The sequence below is a fragment of the Caloenas nicobarica genome, chromosome 12, assembly GCF_036013445.1.
Source record: "Caloenas nicobarica isolate bCalNic1 chromosome 12, bCalNic1.hap1, whole genome shotgun sequence".
NCBI lineage: Eukaryota > Metazoa > Chordata > Aves > Columbiformes > Columbidae > Caloenas > Caloenas nicobarica.
In genome coordinates, this window is record NC_088256.1 from 1067046 (window position 1) to 1084544 (window position 17499).

The 17499-nt window shown below is 56.9% G+C and overlaps 3 protein-coding genes across 8 annotated transcripts in view; 1 reads left to right on the forward strand and 2 right to left on the reverse strand.

Moving 5' to 3' along the window:
- Nucleotides 1-1510: 1510 nt before the first annotated feature.
- Nucleotides 1511-5029, forward strand: ERCC6L (ERCC excision repair 6 like, spindle assembly checkpoint helicase). The gene has a single exon (XM_065643157.1). It carries the CDS (start codon nt 1526-1528, stop codon nt 5027-5029), a length of 3504 nt encoding a protein of 1167 aa, XP_065499229.1. The 5' UTR covers nt 1511-1525.
- Nucleotides 5030-8046: 3017 nt separating this feature from the next.
- Nucleotides 8047-9537, reverse strand: PIN4 (peptidylprolyl cis/trans isomerase, NIMA-interacting 4). Of its 2 annotated transcripts, none has more exons than XM_065643429.1 (4): nt 9430-9537; nt 8989-9056; nt 8764-8883; nt 8047-8214 (listed from the first exon to the last, which is right to left on the reverse strand). In XM_065643429.1, exons 1-4 carry the CDS (start codon nt 9467-9469, stop codon nt 8056-8058), a joined length of 387 nt encoding a protein of 128 aa, XP_065499501.1. In that variant the 5' UTR covers nt 9470-9537; the 3' UTR covers nt 8047-8055. The 2 variants fall into 2 exon arrangements, with proteins under 2 accessions (XP_065499501.1, XP_065499502.1); XM_065643430.1 differs by having other exon boundaries at nt 8989-9072; nt 9430-9512.
- A 1648-nt stretch (nt 9538-11185) lies between these two features.
- NHSL2 (NHS like 2) overlaps nt 11186-17499 on the reverse strand; it is a 33456-nt gene continuing 27142 nt past the window's right edge. For 4 of the 5 annotated variants that reach the window (XM_065643423.1, XM_065643425.1, XM_065643428.1 and 1 more), the window contains exons 5-8: nt 17366-17497; nt 13690-15891; nt 13455-13584; nt 11186-12999 (exon numbers count right to left, since the gene is read on the reverse strand). In XM_065643423.1, the coding sequence (XP_065499495.1) occupies nt 12687-12999; nt 13455-13584; nt 13690-15891; nt 17366-17497 (2777 nt within the window). In that variant the 3' untranslated portion in view covers nt 11186-12686. The remainder of the gene's footprint in view (nt 13000-13454; nt 13585-13689; nt 15892-17365; nt 17498-17499) is intronic. The other variant, XM_065643424.1, reaches the window with a different exon arrangement.

Consider the following 17499-nt stretch of genomic DNA (forward strand, 5'->3'; position numbering starts at 1 on the left):
GCGGCGCAGAGCGGCGCCCGCCACACTGCCCCCTACCGGTAGGCGGACTGCCCCACTCGTGCCTGAAACAGAGGAGGCGTGGCCGGGAGGGAAAAGGGGCGGGGCTGCCCCGGGGGCGGGGCTCTGGGGGCGCGGGGCTGCACTGCGAGCGTCCTCGCCTGGGCGTGAGAGTCTGCGGACGCAGGTGCGGGTCCGCCAGGCTCCCCTCGGGGTGCAGCGGCCCCGGGGTGTCCCGCACCTCGCCTTCCGCCACGTGGGCGGGGAGGCCCCGCTGCCGGTCCCTCGTGTCGCCGCCGCCCGCGGGAAGCGGCGCGGGCACAGCCCCGCGCTGCGGCTCCGCCCCGCGGCCCCGCCCCTCCTGGCGTTGATTGGCTGCGAGCCCCGTTCATTTGCATTCGCCGTGAGGCGGCGCGGGGCAGGACGGGAAGGGTGCGTGTTTGAAGCGCGGGGCGGCAGCCGGAGCGCGGGCGCTATGGCGGCCTCGGGCCTGGCGGCGGCGGCGGAGGACGAGGAGCAGCAGTACCGGAGGTGAGCGGTGGGGATGTGTGTGGGGAGCTGAGTGGGATCACAGAATCACAGAATGTTAGGGATTGGAAGGGACCTCAAAAGATCATCTAGTCCAATCTCCCTGCCAGGGCAGGAACACCCAGATGAGGTTACACAGGAAGGCGTCCAGGCGGGTTTTGAATGTCTCCAGAGAAGGAGACTCCACAACCTCCCTGGGCAGCCTGTTCCAGTGTTCCGTCACCCTCACTGTGAAGAAGTTTCTTCTCAAATTTAAGCGGAACCTCTTGTGTTCCAGCTTGAACCCATTACCCCTTGTCTTACTGCTGGTTGTCACCGAGAAGAGCCTGGCTCCATCCTCGTGACACCCACCCTTTATATATTTATAAACATTGATGAGGTCACCCCTCAGTCTCCTCTTCTCCAGCTCCAGAGCCCCAGCTCCTCAGCCTTTCCTCACACAGGAGATGCTCCACTCCCTTCAGCATCTTCGTGGCTGCGCTGGACTCTCTCTAGCAGTTCCCTGTCCTTCTGGAACTAAGGGGCCCAGAACTGGACACAATATTCCAGATGATGGATGGGGCCGGGATGGAGTGGGGGGATCACTGGGCCTCAGAGTGGGCCGGGGTGGTGGAGCCCCCGGGGTGCGGTGCGGGCCGGGCCGGGCGCGGTCGGTGCCCACGGTGGCTCTTGCAGGCTGGTGAACGGCGCCAAGGCGGCGGTGGGCGACGGGGAGCTGGAGGAGGCGCTGCGGCTGTTCCGGCTGGCGGCTGCCATCTGCCCCACGGAGAAGCTGCGGAGCCGCATACAGCGGGTGGAGGAGGCGCTGGCGGCGGCCGAGCAGCAGCAGCAGCAGGAGGAGGAGGAGGAGGAGGAGGAAGGCTTCGTGGACGTGTGCGGCAGCGGCCTGCTGATCTATGGGGAAATGTATGAGAAGCTCTTCCAGCACCAGCGGGAAGGGGTTGCCTTCCTGTACCGCCTGCATCGGGAGGGCAGGCCTGGCGGCATTCTGGCCGATGACATGGGCCTGGGCAAGACCATCCAGGTCATCGCCTTCCTCTCGGGCATGTTTGATGCCGAGCTCATCCGTCACGTCCTGCTCGTCATGCCCACCACCCTGGTCAGCAGCTGGCTGGCGGAGTTTGCTCGCTGGACCCCCGGCCTCCGTGTCAAGGAGTTCCACGGCACCAGCAAGGCAGAGCGCACCAGGAACCTGGAGAGGGTCCAGAGGAAGAATGGCATCGTCATCACGAGCTACCAGATGCTCATTAACAACTGGAAGCAGCTTGCCAGCAACAACGAGCAGGAGTTTGTCTGGGACTATGTCATTCTCGATGAAGCACATAAAATCAAGTGCTCATCTAACAAAACAACCAAGTGTGTGTATGCGATTCCTGCAAAGCATCGTCTCCTCCTCACAGGCACCCCGGTGCAGAACAACCTGCAGGAAATGTGGTCCTTATTTGACTTTGCATGCCAAGGCTCTCTCTTGGGAACGGCCAAAACTTTTAAAATGGAATATGAGAATCCTATTACTAGGGCAAGGCAGAAGGATGCAACTCTAGGTGAGAAAGCGCTGGGGCTAAAGATGTCTGAGAATCTAATGACAATTATAAAGCCATATTTCCTCAGAAGAACCAAAGAAGATATCAAAAACAATTGTGCTGACAAACCAGATGCTCCTTTTCCCAAGGATCCAAGTAAGGATTTTACTCCTGTTATGCCATCTCTCACCAGGAAAAATGACTTTGTTGTGTGGGTTTACTTGGCACCAGTGCAGGAAGAAATCTACAGGAACTTTCTCTCTCTGGATCATGTAAAAGAAGTGCTGATGACAACCCGATCACCTTTGGCTGAGCTGACTGTCTTGAAGAAGCTGTGTGACCACCCCAGGCTTCTGTCTGCAAGAGCATGTATCCAGCTGGGCTTGGAAGAACAGGAGAACTCTGAGCAGGATTACGGGAGTGAAGCTGGTACGCTTTCCTGTGCTAACAAAATAGATCATCTTTCTGACGAGACTCTGATTCAAGAGTCTGGGAAAATGCTGTTCCTTATAGGACTCCTAGAAAGACTGCGAGAGGAGGGACACCGAACCCTGGTCTTCTCGCAGTCAAGGAAGATGCTGGATATCATAGAGCACGTCTTGTCTTGCAAACAATTCAAGATCATGCGTATTGATGGAACGGTAACCCACCTAACAGAACGAGAGAAGCGTATCAACACCTTTCAGAGTAACAAGGACTACTCTGTCTTCCTGCTCACTACACAAGTTGGTGGTGTTGGTATAACCTTAACAGCCGCCAGCCGAGTGGTGATCTTTGATCCCAGCTGGAATCCAGCTACAGATGCTCAGGCTGTAGACAGAGCTTATAGGATTGGGCAAAAAGAGAACGTAGTAATTTATAGACTGATTACCTGTGGTACAGTGGAAGAAAAAATATACAGGCGTCAAGTATTTAAGGATTCGTTAATAAGACAGACTACTGGTGACAAAAAGAACCCGTTCAGATATTTCTCCAAACAGGAACTAAGGGAGCTTTTCACATTAGAAGATACACGAACATCCGCAACTCAGATCCAGCTGCAGTCTTTGCATGCCACCCAAAGGAAGACTGACCTGCAGCTGGATGAACACATTGCTTATTTGCACTCTCTGGAAATGTTTGGAATTTCTGATCATGACTTGATATACACAAGAGAAATAGCTCATGAGGAGAAGGTTGAGAGTGAAGAAGCCCATCAGTACATTCAACAGAGGGTACAGAAGGCCCAGGAGCTAGTTCAGTTAGAGTCTCAGCTTAGAGACCAGAGGATGGAGGGAGTCAGAAAAGCTTGTGAAGAGATGTGGCAAAGACCACCAGCATTGGTTTCCCAGCCAAAGAAGTTGTCTCCAGGGTTGAACAACATAAATCACTTTGTTTCACCACCTGTAGCTGATAAATATGAAAATGACAAACTTATTGATCTTACAGAGAACGAGGAAGTTCTTAATGTCAGCTCCAAAATGACAAGTCTGATTATTGATGACTTGGATGAAGAGAAACTGGCACAAGATGTGTCCAGTATGGATACAGAGCTGCTTAATACCAGCAAGACCATGAAAAAATCCAATATACAAGAATCTGAGCAAAATCTTGAATCAAGTATTATACCATCATCACCTGGACTTCACCCACTTCGTAAAGAGAGTGAGAGTCTTGAAAAGAAACAGTGTTCCAGTGTAAATGCAGATAGCTTGACTGAGGCAGGGAATGGCCTATCTGGGCATCATCAGCATTCCTCTAATGAGTCTGGTATGGCTGACAATCACAAAAGGTTAAGAGATGCAGAAATGTCAGATCAGGTACTTGACCCATTTGCTGCCTTGGGGACAGATAAGAATGACGTTCCCGAGCTAGCTTTGGCTGCTGCAGTGCGAAGTATATCGAACACTACACCAGAAATCCATGCTGACTTCCTGAAGTCTTGTGTGACAGAAGCCAGCTTGGAGGATATGTCTGTGCCTTCTCTCCAGGATCAAGTCAACTTCAATTTGGTCTTGGAAGAGTCCGAAGATGGATGGCAAGATGCCTCAAATAGGGAAAGATCACTGGAACACCCAGAAAAGGAGGGCCTCCAACTCAAAGCAGAAAGTTTTTGTAAATCTCCAATGAAAACTTGGCTAAGTGAGGACAGTAACTGTGGAAAACCCTGTCACACAGCCGAAGAAGAGCCAAATAACTCCCTGCAAGGAAGTGAAGCATTGGAGGAAAGCAGCGGTGTCTTTTCTATTGCTAGAAAGAAATGCTTAAAAAGAATTGTTTCAGACAGTGAGGATGAAAATGCTTCCATTATGATCTTGGAGGAAAACCAGTCTGAAAAGAGGCCCTCTCCCTTGAACAGCCCTCTGCATCAATTTCTGGAAGGAGTTAGTGCATCCACTCCTAAATGTGACAGAAGCGTAGGAAAAGCCATCTTTTCTCCCAGACTAATTAAGAGTGGTAACAGGTCTACTGCTTCTAGGCGATCTCTAATCAAGGTAGTAGATGAAGTTGAGGATATTGGAGAAATCATGGGAACCACTGATGAAGATGACGATGGTGACAGTGATGAGGAGCAAGATGACCTTGTGGAAGAAGCTGAAGAATGTAGTGAGGAATCTGCCGAGCCTGAAGAAGAACCTACCGGACAAACACTCGATACAGCTGAAGAACCCTTTCATCTAGACAGTTTTCCCTCCGAGGAGTCGGAAGCACATGAGACAGAGTCATCTCAGGAGGAATCCACTGGTGATGCTGAGCTTCAGTCAGGTGAGCAGATAGACTACTTCGCCCAGGAAAGCGTCTCTGAAAAAGAGGTTGGTCAGAGTTCCACTCCTGACGTAGCTGATTACAATACCCTGGTAGACAGTGGGAAGAAACTTAAGGATGATGGAAAACTACAGGAGGCATTGAACTGTTTCCTGCAAGCTCTTGACATAAAAAGTGGAGACACTGAAGTTATGCTTATGACTTTAAACTTGTATAAACAGCTAGCCCAGAAATGAAATATGTATACTTTTATTAAGTACAGTATTATTCTTTCTCCTTAAATGTTTGTCTGAACCACAGCACTGTGATTTTTTTTTTTTTTTTTTTTTTTTAACTAGCTTAAGACTGGTGTCTGCAATATACACTTTTTTTCATGGTGGCTGAACAAGTTTAGCATCTCCTCCTGCGTGAGGAAATGGTTTGAGAACCTAGTTGTCAGGTGTTGGGTGCTGGGGAAGGGACTTTGCTGTGGACTCAGTTCACAAAGCTCCTGTCTGAATATTTTAATTAAAAAATAAAGTCTTTCTCCAAGGTTGCAGGCCCAACTTCATCTTTTTGTCCTTCAGATTCTGTCACTGCCTGTCTCTTAAGAGGATTCTGAGGGTGTGATTCCACAGCAACTTCACGCAGTCTAAAGTCAAACTACTCTAGTTCTTCCCCTTTTGACTTGATAGAAGCTGATATGTCTGCCTGAACATCACCCGCCCCTTGAGTGAGCTGGAGAGTGTCAAGGAGAGAACAGAACTGCTGCAACATGGTTTTAAGTTGGTCTGAAACTGTATTTGCTCTGGAGGAGTGTGCTGGTTTGACTGAAAGTGAGTTAATTTTCTTTGTGCAGTTAGAAATGTTTCTTTTTTGTAGCTAGCATGGTCATTGTTTGGATTTAGTTTGAGAATGAGAAGATAACACCCCAGGACACTTTCCAGTGGTTTTTGAGTTGGAACAAAGAGAATGTAAGAACTTAACGTTATCTTAGTTGTTGTCTGGGACCCAAGGTCTTTCTGAGCTCTGGCTGCAGATGCAAGGCAGCTGGGAAGGGACAGACCTTGACTGACATCCAGACAGATCGATGAGTATATTCCATGCCATTACTGACAGCCTTCATATTTCAGGAGAGTTGGGTTTTCCAGCTGGGGAGATGGAGACCTGTTCCAGTTCTCCTCTGTTTCAGTGGAGTTTTGTTTGGGAGCTTCTTTTAGAAAGTTTTTTGCCGTTCTACTGTTTTGCAGAGGCCTCTGGGCTTTTCTGCCGTTTTCTCTCTACTCTCTCTGGGATCAGCTGTTTGGGAGCAGGGTATTCTCTCTCTTCCTGGGACCAGCTGCTTGGCATGGATGTAGTTCGTGAGGAATTGCATAGAGTATCTTTTATATTCTATTTTACATTTTATATATACTAGTAGTAATGGTACATTATTTTGTTATTTTATTGAACCGTGTTTTTCTTAATCCATTAGTTTCTCCTTTTCGATTCTCTGTTTGGAGGTGCGGAGGGGGAAGTGAGTGAGTGGCTATCGTAGTCGTGATTGCTAGCTGAGGTTAAACCGTGGGAAGGAGGCAGGGGCTGGGGGGAAAGAAATGGTTTGCTGCTATAAAGCCTCTGAGCACTGGAGACCAGCAGACCACCTGCCTGGGGCCACTGCAGAAACCCTTCTGCTCAGATCTCTGCCAGACAGCAGTTGCTGTAGAAGGCGACCCTGACTTGCCCCTCTGTCACACACGGAGATCAACTTGGCTGAGGTGTGCTCATCACTCTGACCAGCTTCTGTTCCTTGATAATATAGCAGTGAATTTTGATGCTTCCCCAGGCCATGGGCATGCTCTGTGCCTAGCAAGTTTGCCTTTTATATCACAGCATGATAGCAAGGGATACTTTCACACCTCCCTGAATTTTGCGGTTTTTGGAGAAGAACCTCATCTGTTGAATTTGAATCCTTTGTACTAGGAGACATGACAAATGCAAACAATGATCCTGTTGGTACAGGAGACATGTCAATGTGCTTTTGCTAATAGCTAGAACAAAGCTCTGGTAGCCTGGAAACAAGTAGTTTATTAATAGAGCATCCCTTAAATCAGGCCACATCTGGTCTTGTACTGTAGAAAGGCCTGTCTGTCTTTCATAACAAAATATTAATGAACTACAGCTCTGCAATCACTCATTGGCCTCTCTAAGCTATACATTCTCCTAACAAAACAAATGCCCCAAAAAGGGAAGGAGGAGAAATACCTGCCCACATTTTGGTCTTGCCTCTTCTTATATGTGATCTGGGCAGAAGCCTTTTGTTCTCTTTTGATATTTTTCTCCCCATTTCTGAGCCCTCTGACACTGCACGATGCTCACCTGCAAACGCAGCCAGTCTCTGTTGCTAGAAACGTATCTAGTGGGAGTGCTGGCTTTCAGCAGAAAAGGGATTGCTGCACTGGGACATATATTGCTAAGATCCAAGGAGGAGGAGATGCAATCTGCTGTCTCATTCGCATCAATCATTCTGTCCTTTGGGTAGTTTTACCAGAAGGCTGAGGTGTAGCCTGCAAGGCTCGAGACGGGTACTGCACACCTTGGACTTGAGGAACGCAGGGAGCAACAAGCGTTTAGTGGCTTTTCTCCTATTCATGCCAAAGTTACATGATTTCTTCCCCCAACTTTGAGGGGGTAAGATGTAGCTTTAGGTATGGGGAGCTTTGTTTTCAGCTTTGTTCCAGTGCTCAGCCATGGTGTCTCCAGCCCTGGCCTGACCCCACTTCTACTGGGTAACAGCAGGAACAAGCTGCTGGCCTGGACAATGAGCTCTGCCTGTAGTGTCACCGACCTTCCACCACAGGGACAGTCCTCAGAGTTCACGCTCTGGTACAGAAACTGTAGCACAGGAGCTGTCTGCACCCTCATGGGCAATGATGGAGAGAAAGATAAAGGCCCTAGGGAAGCCCTTCTTTGATCATTTACGTTTTACATTTGCAGATAAAAGCCTGAGCGCCTTATTCAGGTGGACAGATCATGTTCTCTGCAACAGGAAAAGCGAGGGACTGGCCTGCCAGGCATATTTACACAGCTGTGAAATGCCCTTAATACACCTTTTCAAGGAACACTTTACATCTCTAGGCAGGGCCCTGTTCTCTGCCAGCTGTAATCTATGTCCTGCCATGACAGCAGGGATGGCCAGCTGCCTCCAAGCATGCTGCTGGTTATGACCAACTTGCTCCAAGGTTAAGATATCTGGGAAGTTCTTGGGATTCAAGCAGTCAAGAAGGTTATGGTCATTCATTTTTTATTTTCTGCCTTCCACCATGATAATGTGGTACCCGAACTTTGTTTTGACAGGAGGGTCTGTGTACACAGGCTTGTCCATGCTGCTCACAGGCAAGGCAAATGCTGCATCCTGGAAAGGTCCCACCATGGAGCCTCTGGTCATCCAGCCCAAGTCTCCCTGGGAGAAAGAACCATCAGGGTTAAGCTTTGGAGAGTCAAACTGCAACAGCAACCGCAACAGCAGGGAGGGTGGGTGGTGTGGCTGTGGGAGAGGAAACCTGTCCTGGCACCGTCTGTCTTGGCCGTGTGTGCATGGTGAAGGGGGACAGCCCAGGGAAAAGCTCCTCATGTAGCGCTGCCCCTCAGCATGTGCTGGCTGGCTAAAGCCACAGCAGGCTCGGGCTCTGCCCTCTGTGACTGCTGGTCTGCTGCTACGGCGTTTGTGTACCTCAGCTCTGCTGCAAATAAGTATTTATAGCTGAGCTAATGCCACATACCTGTGCCTTTGCCTAGCAGTGTTTGCCTACCCCACTGGGAACGCTGGGTGTGCTGTGTTTCAAGTATTGAAACAAGCTTTTTGAAGGCACCCAGGACGGACTTCCCAACAGCAGGCTCCTTCAGGCACGCACTGAGGGCCAGCACAGGCCCGGGTTCCCCTAAAGGCTGCCGCCTGGCCACACTCCCCTCCCCTGAGAGCGTGGGTCAGCGCAGCCGGTGCAGCACCTACCCCTTGCCGGGCTTTGTCCTCACTGTACTGTGAGGCAACTTCGCTGAAGCGCAGCCCTGACTTCAGCTTCTCCATGGCCTCCATGGCTTTGCCGTGCTTTTCGCACAGGATGTGCCGAACCTGGGAGGGGAAGCAAAGCGGGGCCTTGGCAGACGGCCGGGCCGGCCGCCCACTGCCCGTGTGCCGGGAGAGGCGCGGGGAGCCCCCGGCCGCCCCCGGTCTCACCTTCACGGCGCTGCCACCTCCCTTCGGGCCTTGGGCTTTGCCCTCGCCGCCGCCGCCGCTCTCACCGCCTGTGAACGCAGCGCCCTGAAACCGGCCCGACCCTCATCGCCCCCGGGCCCTCACTCGCGCCCGGCCAGGCCGCCCCGTTCCCCGCCGCTCACCCCCGCCGGCCCCGCCGCTCGGCCCCGCCGCTCACCCCTGCCGGCCCCGCCGCTGGGCCCCGCCGCTCACCCCCGCCGGCCCCGCCGCTGGGCCCCGCCGCTCACCCCCGCCGGCCCCGCCGCTCGGCCCCGCCGCTCACCCCCGCCGGCCCCGCCGCTCGGCCCCGCCGCTCACCCCCGCCGGCCCCGCCGCTCGGCCCCGCCGCTCACCCCCGCCGGCCCCGCCGCTCGGCCCCGCCGCTCACCCCTGCCGGCCCCGCCGCTCGGCCCCGCCGCTCACCCCTGCCGGCCTTGCCGCCGCTTTTCCCTTTGGGAGCCATATTGCTGTCGTCACGCCGCGCCGAGGTCCCCGGGCTGCCGCGGCGCGCCGGGCTGGAGTTGCGCCTGCCCCGGCAGCTCCGCCCGGAGCCCGGCCGAGCACCCCAAACCCGCCCCCTGCCGCAGGACCCCGCGCCCGGCCCGGGAGCGGCCGCGCCCGAGCGGCGAGTGCGGACAGGCCTGGCGGCGCCCCCGGCCGTGCCCAGCGGAGCCAGGGCTGTCCCGGCCCTCACCCACCTGTCCCCAGGGCTCCAGGCCCGGCCCTGCCCCTCCGCGCCATCCCCGGCGCCCGGCCCGGGCTGTTCTGACCGCTCCGGTGTCCCTGTGCTCACCCGGAGCTATTGGGGAGACGCTGGAGAGGCCCCGGCGGATGGGGCTGCGTGGGCCCTGCGCTCGCTGGTGCTGCCTCCGGTGTTCCCTCCGGTGTTCCCTCCAGCCAGGCGGGGGGCGTCAGGCGGTCCCGTTCCCCCCGACCCGAACACCCACAGAATCCCAGAATGTCAGGGACTGGAAGGCACCTCGAAAGCTCATCCAGTGCAATCCCCCTGCCGGAGCAGGAACACCCAGATGAGGTTCCACAGGAAGGTGTCCAGGCGGGTTGGAATGTCTGCAGAGAAGGAGACTCCACAACCTCCCTGGGCAGCCTGGGCCAGGCTCTGGCACCCTCACCGGGAAGAAGTTTCTTCTCATATTTCAGTGGAACCTCCTGTGTTCCAGTTTGCAGCCATTGCCCCTTGTCCTATCACTGGCTGTCACCCAGAAGAGCCTGGCTCCATCCTCCTGACACTCCCCCTTTCCATATTGATCCCCATGAATGAGGTCAGCCCTCAGTCTCCTCTTCTCCAGCTCCAGAGCCCCAGCTCCTCAGCCTTTCCTCACACGGGAGATGCTCCACTCCCTTCAGCATCTTCGTGGCTGCGCTGGACTCTCTGCAGCAGTTCCCTGTCCTTCTGGAACTGAGGAGCCCAGAACTGGACACAATATTCCAGACCCTTCCCCAGCGCTCCAGTCCCTCAGCAGCCACAAGAACCAGCAGGCAGAGGTGGCCGTCAGCAGGGAGCAGTTTACCAAGTTAGCGAAATCAAAAAGTACAACATTCACAAGTCCGCACCACAGTGGCCCAGTGCCCAGCCCGGGCCCCCAGGGGCCACGAGCTGCTTTTTCCGCAGCGAAGCAGCCGCAGGAACGGTTCTGCAGCCCCGGCCGCGGAGAAGAGGAGCGAGCGGCCTGGGACAAGCCCTGGGCCCAGCGCTGGTCGGCTCTGCTGGGAAGGGCCCATTCCCGCAGCCAGAGAAACCAGGATCCATCCCACAGCCTGACCCCCAGCTCAGCAGCCAAGATTCACCCCAGGCATCCCAGACCTTTCCTATCTGGTAGCAGATGACCACTTTTGCTCTCTGCGGTGCTGGGTTTTTGCAGGGGTGTTTTCACCCCCATGCTTGTCCCCAGCTCACTTTGCTGGCTGCCATCCCTTGGCCACCACCACCGCCGGTTTCCTGAGTAGTCCTGTGCAAAATGTACCTGTCCCCAGAGCTTCCGTCTCCTGTCCCCAGGGCCCCATCCCCTGCTGCCAGCCCCAGGAGCAGCGGGAGGACTGGGTGCCATGCGATGGAGGTGAAGCATGGAAATTCATTAGAGTTTTTTTTTTTTTTTTTCCTGAGTTTCTCAGCCTGGATCTTAACTACAGGCTTAAATCTGCAACCCCGGGAGAGGGAAGGGAATAATGTGCAAGTAACCGGGGGAGGGGAGCCATCCACAAGGAGAGTGGAGCCTCATTTGGGGTCAAATCCAGCACAGGTGTGTGGATGGGGAGGTGTTTGTGAACAGCTCTGTTCCTGGGGAGCCCAGGCTGTGTGCAGAGCTCCCGGGGGGTGCAGAGGTCCCCCCGACCAGTCCTGGTCCTTCGGAGGGGCAGCTGCAGTGCTGCCATGCTGCTTTCCTTTCCCCACTGCTGCCCGAAACCAGCTGCATCTCTCTCCCGCACACACAGAAGGACTGGGGCACGCCAGATCTTGCAGGAATATATCAAGAAATAAAGAGGGAATTTTCCTAAACACCGTTTCTTCATCAGCTGCAGCTTGGCCCTTTTTCTCTTGCTACGGGCGTGCAGCCACGCTGGGGCTGGCATTGCCCCCCAGCCCTGCTCTCCTCCTGAGCTCTCCCTGCCCCTCAGCATCTGGCTGGGTTTGGCCAACAGCTCAGCGGCAGCCTGGGACCTCCGGTGGCTGACGCGGCCGATGTTACCAGGCGATGCTGCCGCAGGTGGTTTGGTGTGATCCATGCAGAGCTGGGGAAGGGCTTTCCCAAGCAGCGCTGGCCTGCTGCAGCCCTTCCTTCCTGCAGCGCTGGGGCACCCACACCCCACATCACCCAAAGCTGATGGTGCAGGAGCTGCTCGCGTGGGGAGGCTGGTGGGGAGCGGGGAGGCCGGTGGACCTGCGCAGGTGGTGCTGCCAGCAGGGCGAGGCTCCCCAGGGCTGCTGGTGGAGGAGAGCCTGAGGTTTGCTTTTGGACCAAGAGCTGAGGAGCTCTGAAACGCAGCATTTTGGGGGCTTTCAAGGGGCTGGGTTTTGGCTTGAGGTCGCCGTGCTGGGTGTGGACGCCGGGGTGCCTGCTCCCCATGAGGCGGGGAGGATACTTGAGACGATGAGGGGGAACTGTTTGTGGCTCTTCCAAAGCAACCTCAATTCCAGCTGGCCCCCTTACATCTTCCCAAAGTACATCTCTGTGTATCCAGCTGAACTCAAACTCGGGATCTTTGCCTGGGAAACTCAAGGTACAATGTCAAATGAAAGAGAATAAAACATCATCACCACTGTGCATTAGAAAAGCCATTTAAAGTACCACATGCCGAAGTGACCAAACAGTTTCAAGCTAGCTTTGCTGCGGGTGCTGAGCGATGCCAGGGGCTGCAGTCAGTCCCGCTCTGCTTCCAAAGCAGGTGCCTTTGGTCCCGAGAGCCAGCTCAGCCGGGTACAGTCCCAGCTGTGGTGTCACCGATCTCCCCTCCTGGAAACGGTCCAGCTCTGTCAGAGACACAGGGGCTTGGGCTCCAGGTGCTGCCTCTCTGCTGGCGGCTCTCCAAGGAAGAAACAAAACCAGAAGAAAATCCCTGGCAGGACACAGGGACTCACCCAGGCAGCCAGGACACCCCTTCCACAGCATGACTCCTTCTGCAGCCATCTCCAGCCCTTCATGGCCAGAAGGAACCATGCAAGGTTACGGCTTGCTTTTGGGGCTGTTTGCACCATCTAGCTCAGGGGCAAACTCCATCATGACCCTCCGAGCCAGGGGGTTTGTGGTCTTGAGCAGTTCAGTGGCAGATGGCCGGGTACCAGGGCTGGTTTTGCTGCTCTTCTTCTGGAGCAGGGCTTTAAAGTCTTCGTTCCTGCTGGAAGACTTCCCAGTGCTGCCCGCTGCTGCTGGGGACTCGCCAGTTGGGGAGACCAAAGTCTTTACAGGTGAGTGAGAGTTAGGCCGGCTGCCAAAGGTGTCACCAGGCTCTTTCCGCCCCAAGACCTTCCTCTTCGACCTAGGCACCAAAGAGACATGCAGTGGGAGCAACCTGGGCAGGAGCTGCCTCTGCTGTGGATGGGGCAAGGTCCTGCAGCAAGGGGCATGATGGCTGCCCAGCTGTGCTGTGCCTGCTCCACCGGGGCAAGAAGACAACCCACGCAGGCAGGTGATGTACCTGGCTACTGGCCAATGCTCTCCTGGCAGCCAGGTCTGGCCTGCCCGAAAGCTAATGGAGCAGTGGACCCCGGCCTCCGCGGGCTGCTGACCCAGCCTGGCTGCAGGCTCAGGGTGTTCAACTCAGAAGCACTTGAGGCAGCAACAGCCTGGTTGTCCCCAAGTGTGAGCATCGGCCCCAGTGTGGAAAATTCAAGGTGTCGTGGTGAGGAAGACACTGAGCCCAGCCCTGTGACTGTGGCAGGATGCGGGAGGCACAGGAGGCTGTGCCCACCCAGTGCCACGCACTGGCCCTACCTGTGGATCACAGTGAAGAGATCCTCTGTGGTGCGGGACGTTGTGAACACGTCATCGTCCTCCTCCGCGATAGAGTCAGCTGTCTTGTCGCTGGCGAAGCTCTTCTCCATGCCAGCCTCTGCTGATCTGCCTGTGGGCAGGGAAGAGACGGCAGCCATGAACTGCCCTGTGCGGGCATGGGGCGACCCCCCTGTCCCTGGGGTGAAACCTGCCATAGCAGCGGGGAGACTCTCACCTTGCTCTGAGGTGGGGTCACCGGCTTCTGTGGTGCCCTGGGACTCCGGGGATGGTGGGCCCTCGGCATTAGGGTTGCAGCAGCTGGGGTCAGCATCCAGTGTGATGATGGGGCTGGGGGTGGGTGCCTGATCCCCCATGCTGGCTCCCAGCTGCACTGGTGCTAGGGCAAGTGGCAAGTAGAGCACGCTGGGTTTTTTGGGCACTGGTGGTGGCACCTTGGCCTTCCTTCGCTCCCCCTCACTGGCACCACTCCGCTCTGGCCTTGGCTCATCCTCCAGGCTGCCCTGCGAGAGCCGCCGGGGTCCCACCGGGGTCAGGGGTGAGGGGGGCTCCCCCAGACCCCTCCTCAGCTCCCTGTTCCGCAGCACCACAAAGCCGTCCTGCAGCAGCCCCTTCTCCTTGGCGGTGGTGCCTGGCGGGGACGTGGGGGACAGAGGACCCTCCTCCCGCAAAGTTGGGGGTTTGGGCAGGATGCTCGGGGGCCGCTTGGCTAGCGGTGGCTTCTCTGCCACGGGTGGCTTCACCTTCCTCTCTGGCCCCAGGCAGGGACCGCATGCTGGCTCCTCGGCATGCTCTGGGCTGTCGGCGTTGTCCTCTGGCTCTGAGCGGCTGACGGAGCGGAGGCGGACGGAGCGCAGGTCGGACTGTGTGACCACTGGCATGATGGGCGCAATGGGGCTGGTCTTCTGGGCCAGCTTGGTGCCGAAGGTGGAGTCAGAGTGGTGCCGGCTGACCTTTGTCTTCCCCTTCAGAGAGATCTTCAGCCCTGAGAGGTCAAGGTGGGCAGGTGGTGTGAGCGGCAGGTCGAAGGACAGCCTGGACTTGGGGCTCTTCTCCATGGGGGATGTGGGGGGCAGCGAGGACTTCCTCTCAGGGACCAGCGGCCTCACCCGCACCTGGTGTGGGGAGTGCCCAAGGATGGCAGAGGTGGGGATGGTGGGGGTTGGGGTCTCCGACTGGCTGGAGTACCCACTGGATGGGGACATCAGCCCTGTGGGCCTGCCTGGGGAGGAGGTCTTGAGGTCTGCCTCGGCAGAGAGCTGGGAGGGCGTCGTGGCCCTGGAGGTGGAGGGGGATGCAAGGGACTCCGAGCTGCCCCTTGCCTTGGTGCACTCGATGGCCGTGGTCCCAGTGGCCGTGCTCGAGCTGGAGAGGGACTGGTAGGGATCACCTGCCTTCCAGTCTGCGAGATGCCACTGGTGGGGGGCAGCCATGCTGTCAGACTCCCTCCCCACACTTCCCTGTGGGTCAGCGTGCACCAGCCGGTGGCCCTGGGGCTCCGGTGGGATGCACAGGCTCTTGGGTCGCTGATCCTTGGGCAGCGCCAAGCCAGGCTCCGTGGCAGCATCCAGACACTCTTTAATCAGAGAGACGCTCCGTGTGGGTGGCGAGGGCTTCTTCTTTGCTTTCTTGAGGGAGATGCTCTTGGAGCGCCGCCGCCGCTGGCCCTCCTGCTCCAGCCCCAGGGAAACGTTGTCGGTGCTGGTGCTGCCCTCGGAGCTGGCACTAGGGTAGCCCAGGGCGTAGTTGGCACTGCCCCGCCGGGTCTCAGCATACGCAATGTCCACGGAGCAGAGGGAGCCTGAGTCGGTGGGCACCGACAGTGACCGCTCGCGGAAGCGGCACCCTGCCCGCTCCACCTCCAGCCGTGCCGGCTCCACCACCAGCTCCGGCTCCTCTTGGTTTCCTGGCAAGATGTTCACCCTGGCTTCTCGGCTCTCACACCTCTGGCCGCTCCCGGAGGTGGGGGGGGATTCAGGCACCGTGCTGGAGAAGGAGCCAGGCCCATCGGTGCCCACATGCTCCTCTGTGGCGATGAAGAAGGAGGCGGTGGGCGAGCCTGGGCTGGGTGATGGGATGGAGCCACCTGGTGAGGCGCAGGCAGGCCCCCTGCCCTGGCCAGCAGCCGGGCTGGGGGGGCTCACATAGCCCAGGGCACTCCAGGGTGGGGGGAAAGGGGTGCCCTGCGGCCCGTTGCAGGCACCAGCACACGGGGTGGCCGCGCTGTCCATGGCGGCAGGTGGCTGGCAGCAGCGGGCCCCAAGGTCACTGAAGGTCTTCCTCAGTGGGGCGGAGAGGGGCTGGCGGGGGCTGATCTCCTGGGGTGTCTTCCCCCCAGTCGCGGCCTCAGGCATGAAGCTGCAGGAGAGGGACTCGGCAATGGGCGTGTGCGTGGTGAATGCGGGGCCGTTGGTGCTGCCTGCGAGGAGAGACACAGCCTGGGTAAGCATCGTCCCACTTGGGTCTCTGCCAGTGGGTTGGTGGCATGGTCCTGCCCCATGTACCACGGGGCCAAGACTGGTCCCACTCCATAGCTGATCTCTGGGGCTGCATCTCTGCCCAGACATGAAACATACCTGGGTGGACTGGAGGGGACAGGTCAAATACTCTTACCAGATGCTCTCCTACCCCTGTGTTGACATGGCCATGACCCAACTGGGGACAGTCCCTGGCCTGCGTTAACCCTCAAGCCTGGGATCTGTTGGTCAGGACATGCCACAGACAACTAAGCAGCCACGGCAGGAGTCTCTGTCCATGGGGACATTGGCCTCACAGCGACCAGAGTGCTGCCTCAATGCTGCCTCGTGGTGGGGACACAGATGGGGATCAGGAAGAGCGGAACAAGGCATTGCCACCTGGGTCAGGGACGTGATGGCTTACAGTGCCACCTCATCTCAGAACAGCTTGCATGGGGAAGGGCCTGAGGACCCTGCTCAGAGCACACCCAGCAGACCAGGATGCTCAAGGCCGAAGCAGGTTGAGGTCTGACTGTCATTGGGGAAGGAGCCGTGACAACCTTTTGGAGGTTCGACCACCGTCAAAGTGTTGCTGGTGCTGTGGCTTCTCCTTCTGCTGTCCATACCTGCCTCTGAGAAGAGCCTGTCTCTGCTTTCTGTACACCAGGGGTGTCAAACTCATTTTCACCGGGCGCCACATCAGCTTTGTGTGGTTGCCTTCAAAGGGCCGAATGTCATTTTAAATGACAAATGACATTTGGCCCTTTGAAAGCAACCACGAGGCTGATGTGACCCCTGATAAAAAAGAGTTTGATACCCCCACTCAACCCCTTGCACACGGGATGGCATGACGAGGCCTGCGAGCCAGGATGGCTGCTGTTCCCATGGAGTCCAACGCTGGTCTGTGGCCATGCCAGGAGTGCTGCAGGTACTCGCAGTCTCATGAGGACCCTCAGCACGCCAGTGCGGGCCGGCTTGCCAGCCCCAGCAAAGCCCCAGGCAGGGTGTGCACCCCGCAGCCCCCGCACCCTGTGTACAGGCTCTGCCCACAGCCGGGGAGGGTGGCCGCGGGCAGGAGCTGCTGGGGCTGAGGCTGGGTGACTCCTGTCACTAGGAGAAATTTCTATGGCCTTCCCACCCCATAGGAGTGCAGGACCCCGACTTGGGGTTAAGGGGCTGTCCCTGATGCCACGTCAGCCCCAGGGCCAGCACAGTGTCACCAGCATGCCCAGCACCTTGCTGCTCCAGGAGGGAGAAGAGCCAGTGTGGTGGCCTTTACCTCCCCAAAGCCAAGGCATCCTGGGGAGCCCATCTGTGCCCAGGCTGGCTGCCACCCCCTGGGGTGGCTCTGCCCACCATCAGGGCAGCTCCAGTGGGTGCCAGCCCTACCCAAGCACTTCCAGGGCACAAAAGTGGCTGCGCGGTTCTTGCTGTCACCTTGGTCTCGCAGAGACAGGTTAGGAAATCCGATAATGGTCCGTCTACGTCGCAGGGTGGACTTGGGGTTCATCGCAGTCTCTGTGTTAAACAGGGAGTGACGAGCACTCGCGTGCCTAGCAAAGTGCTGCCCT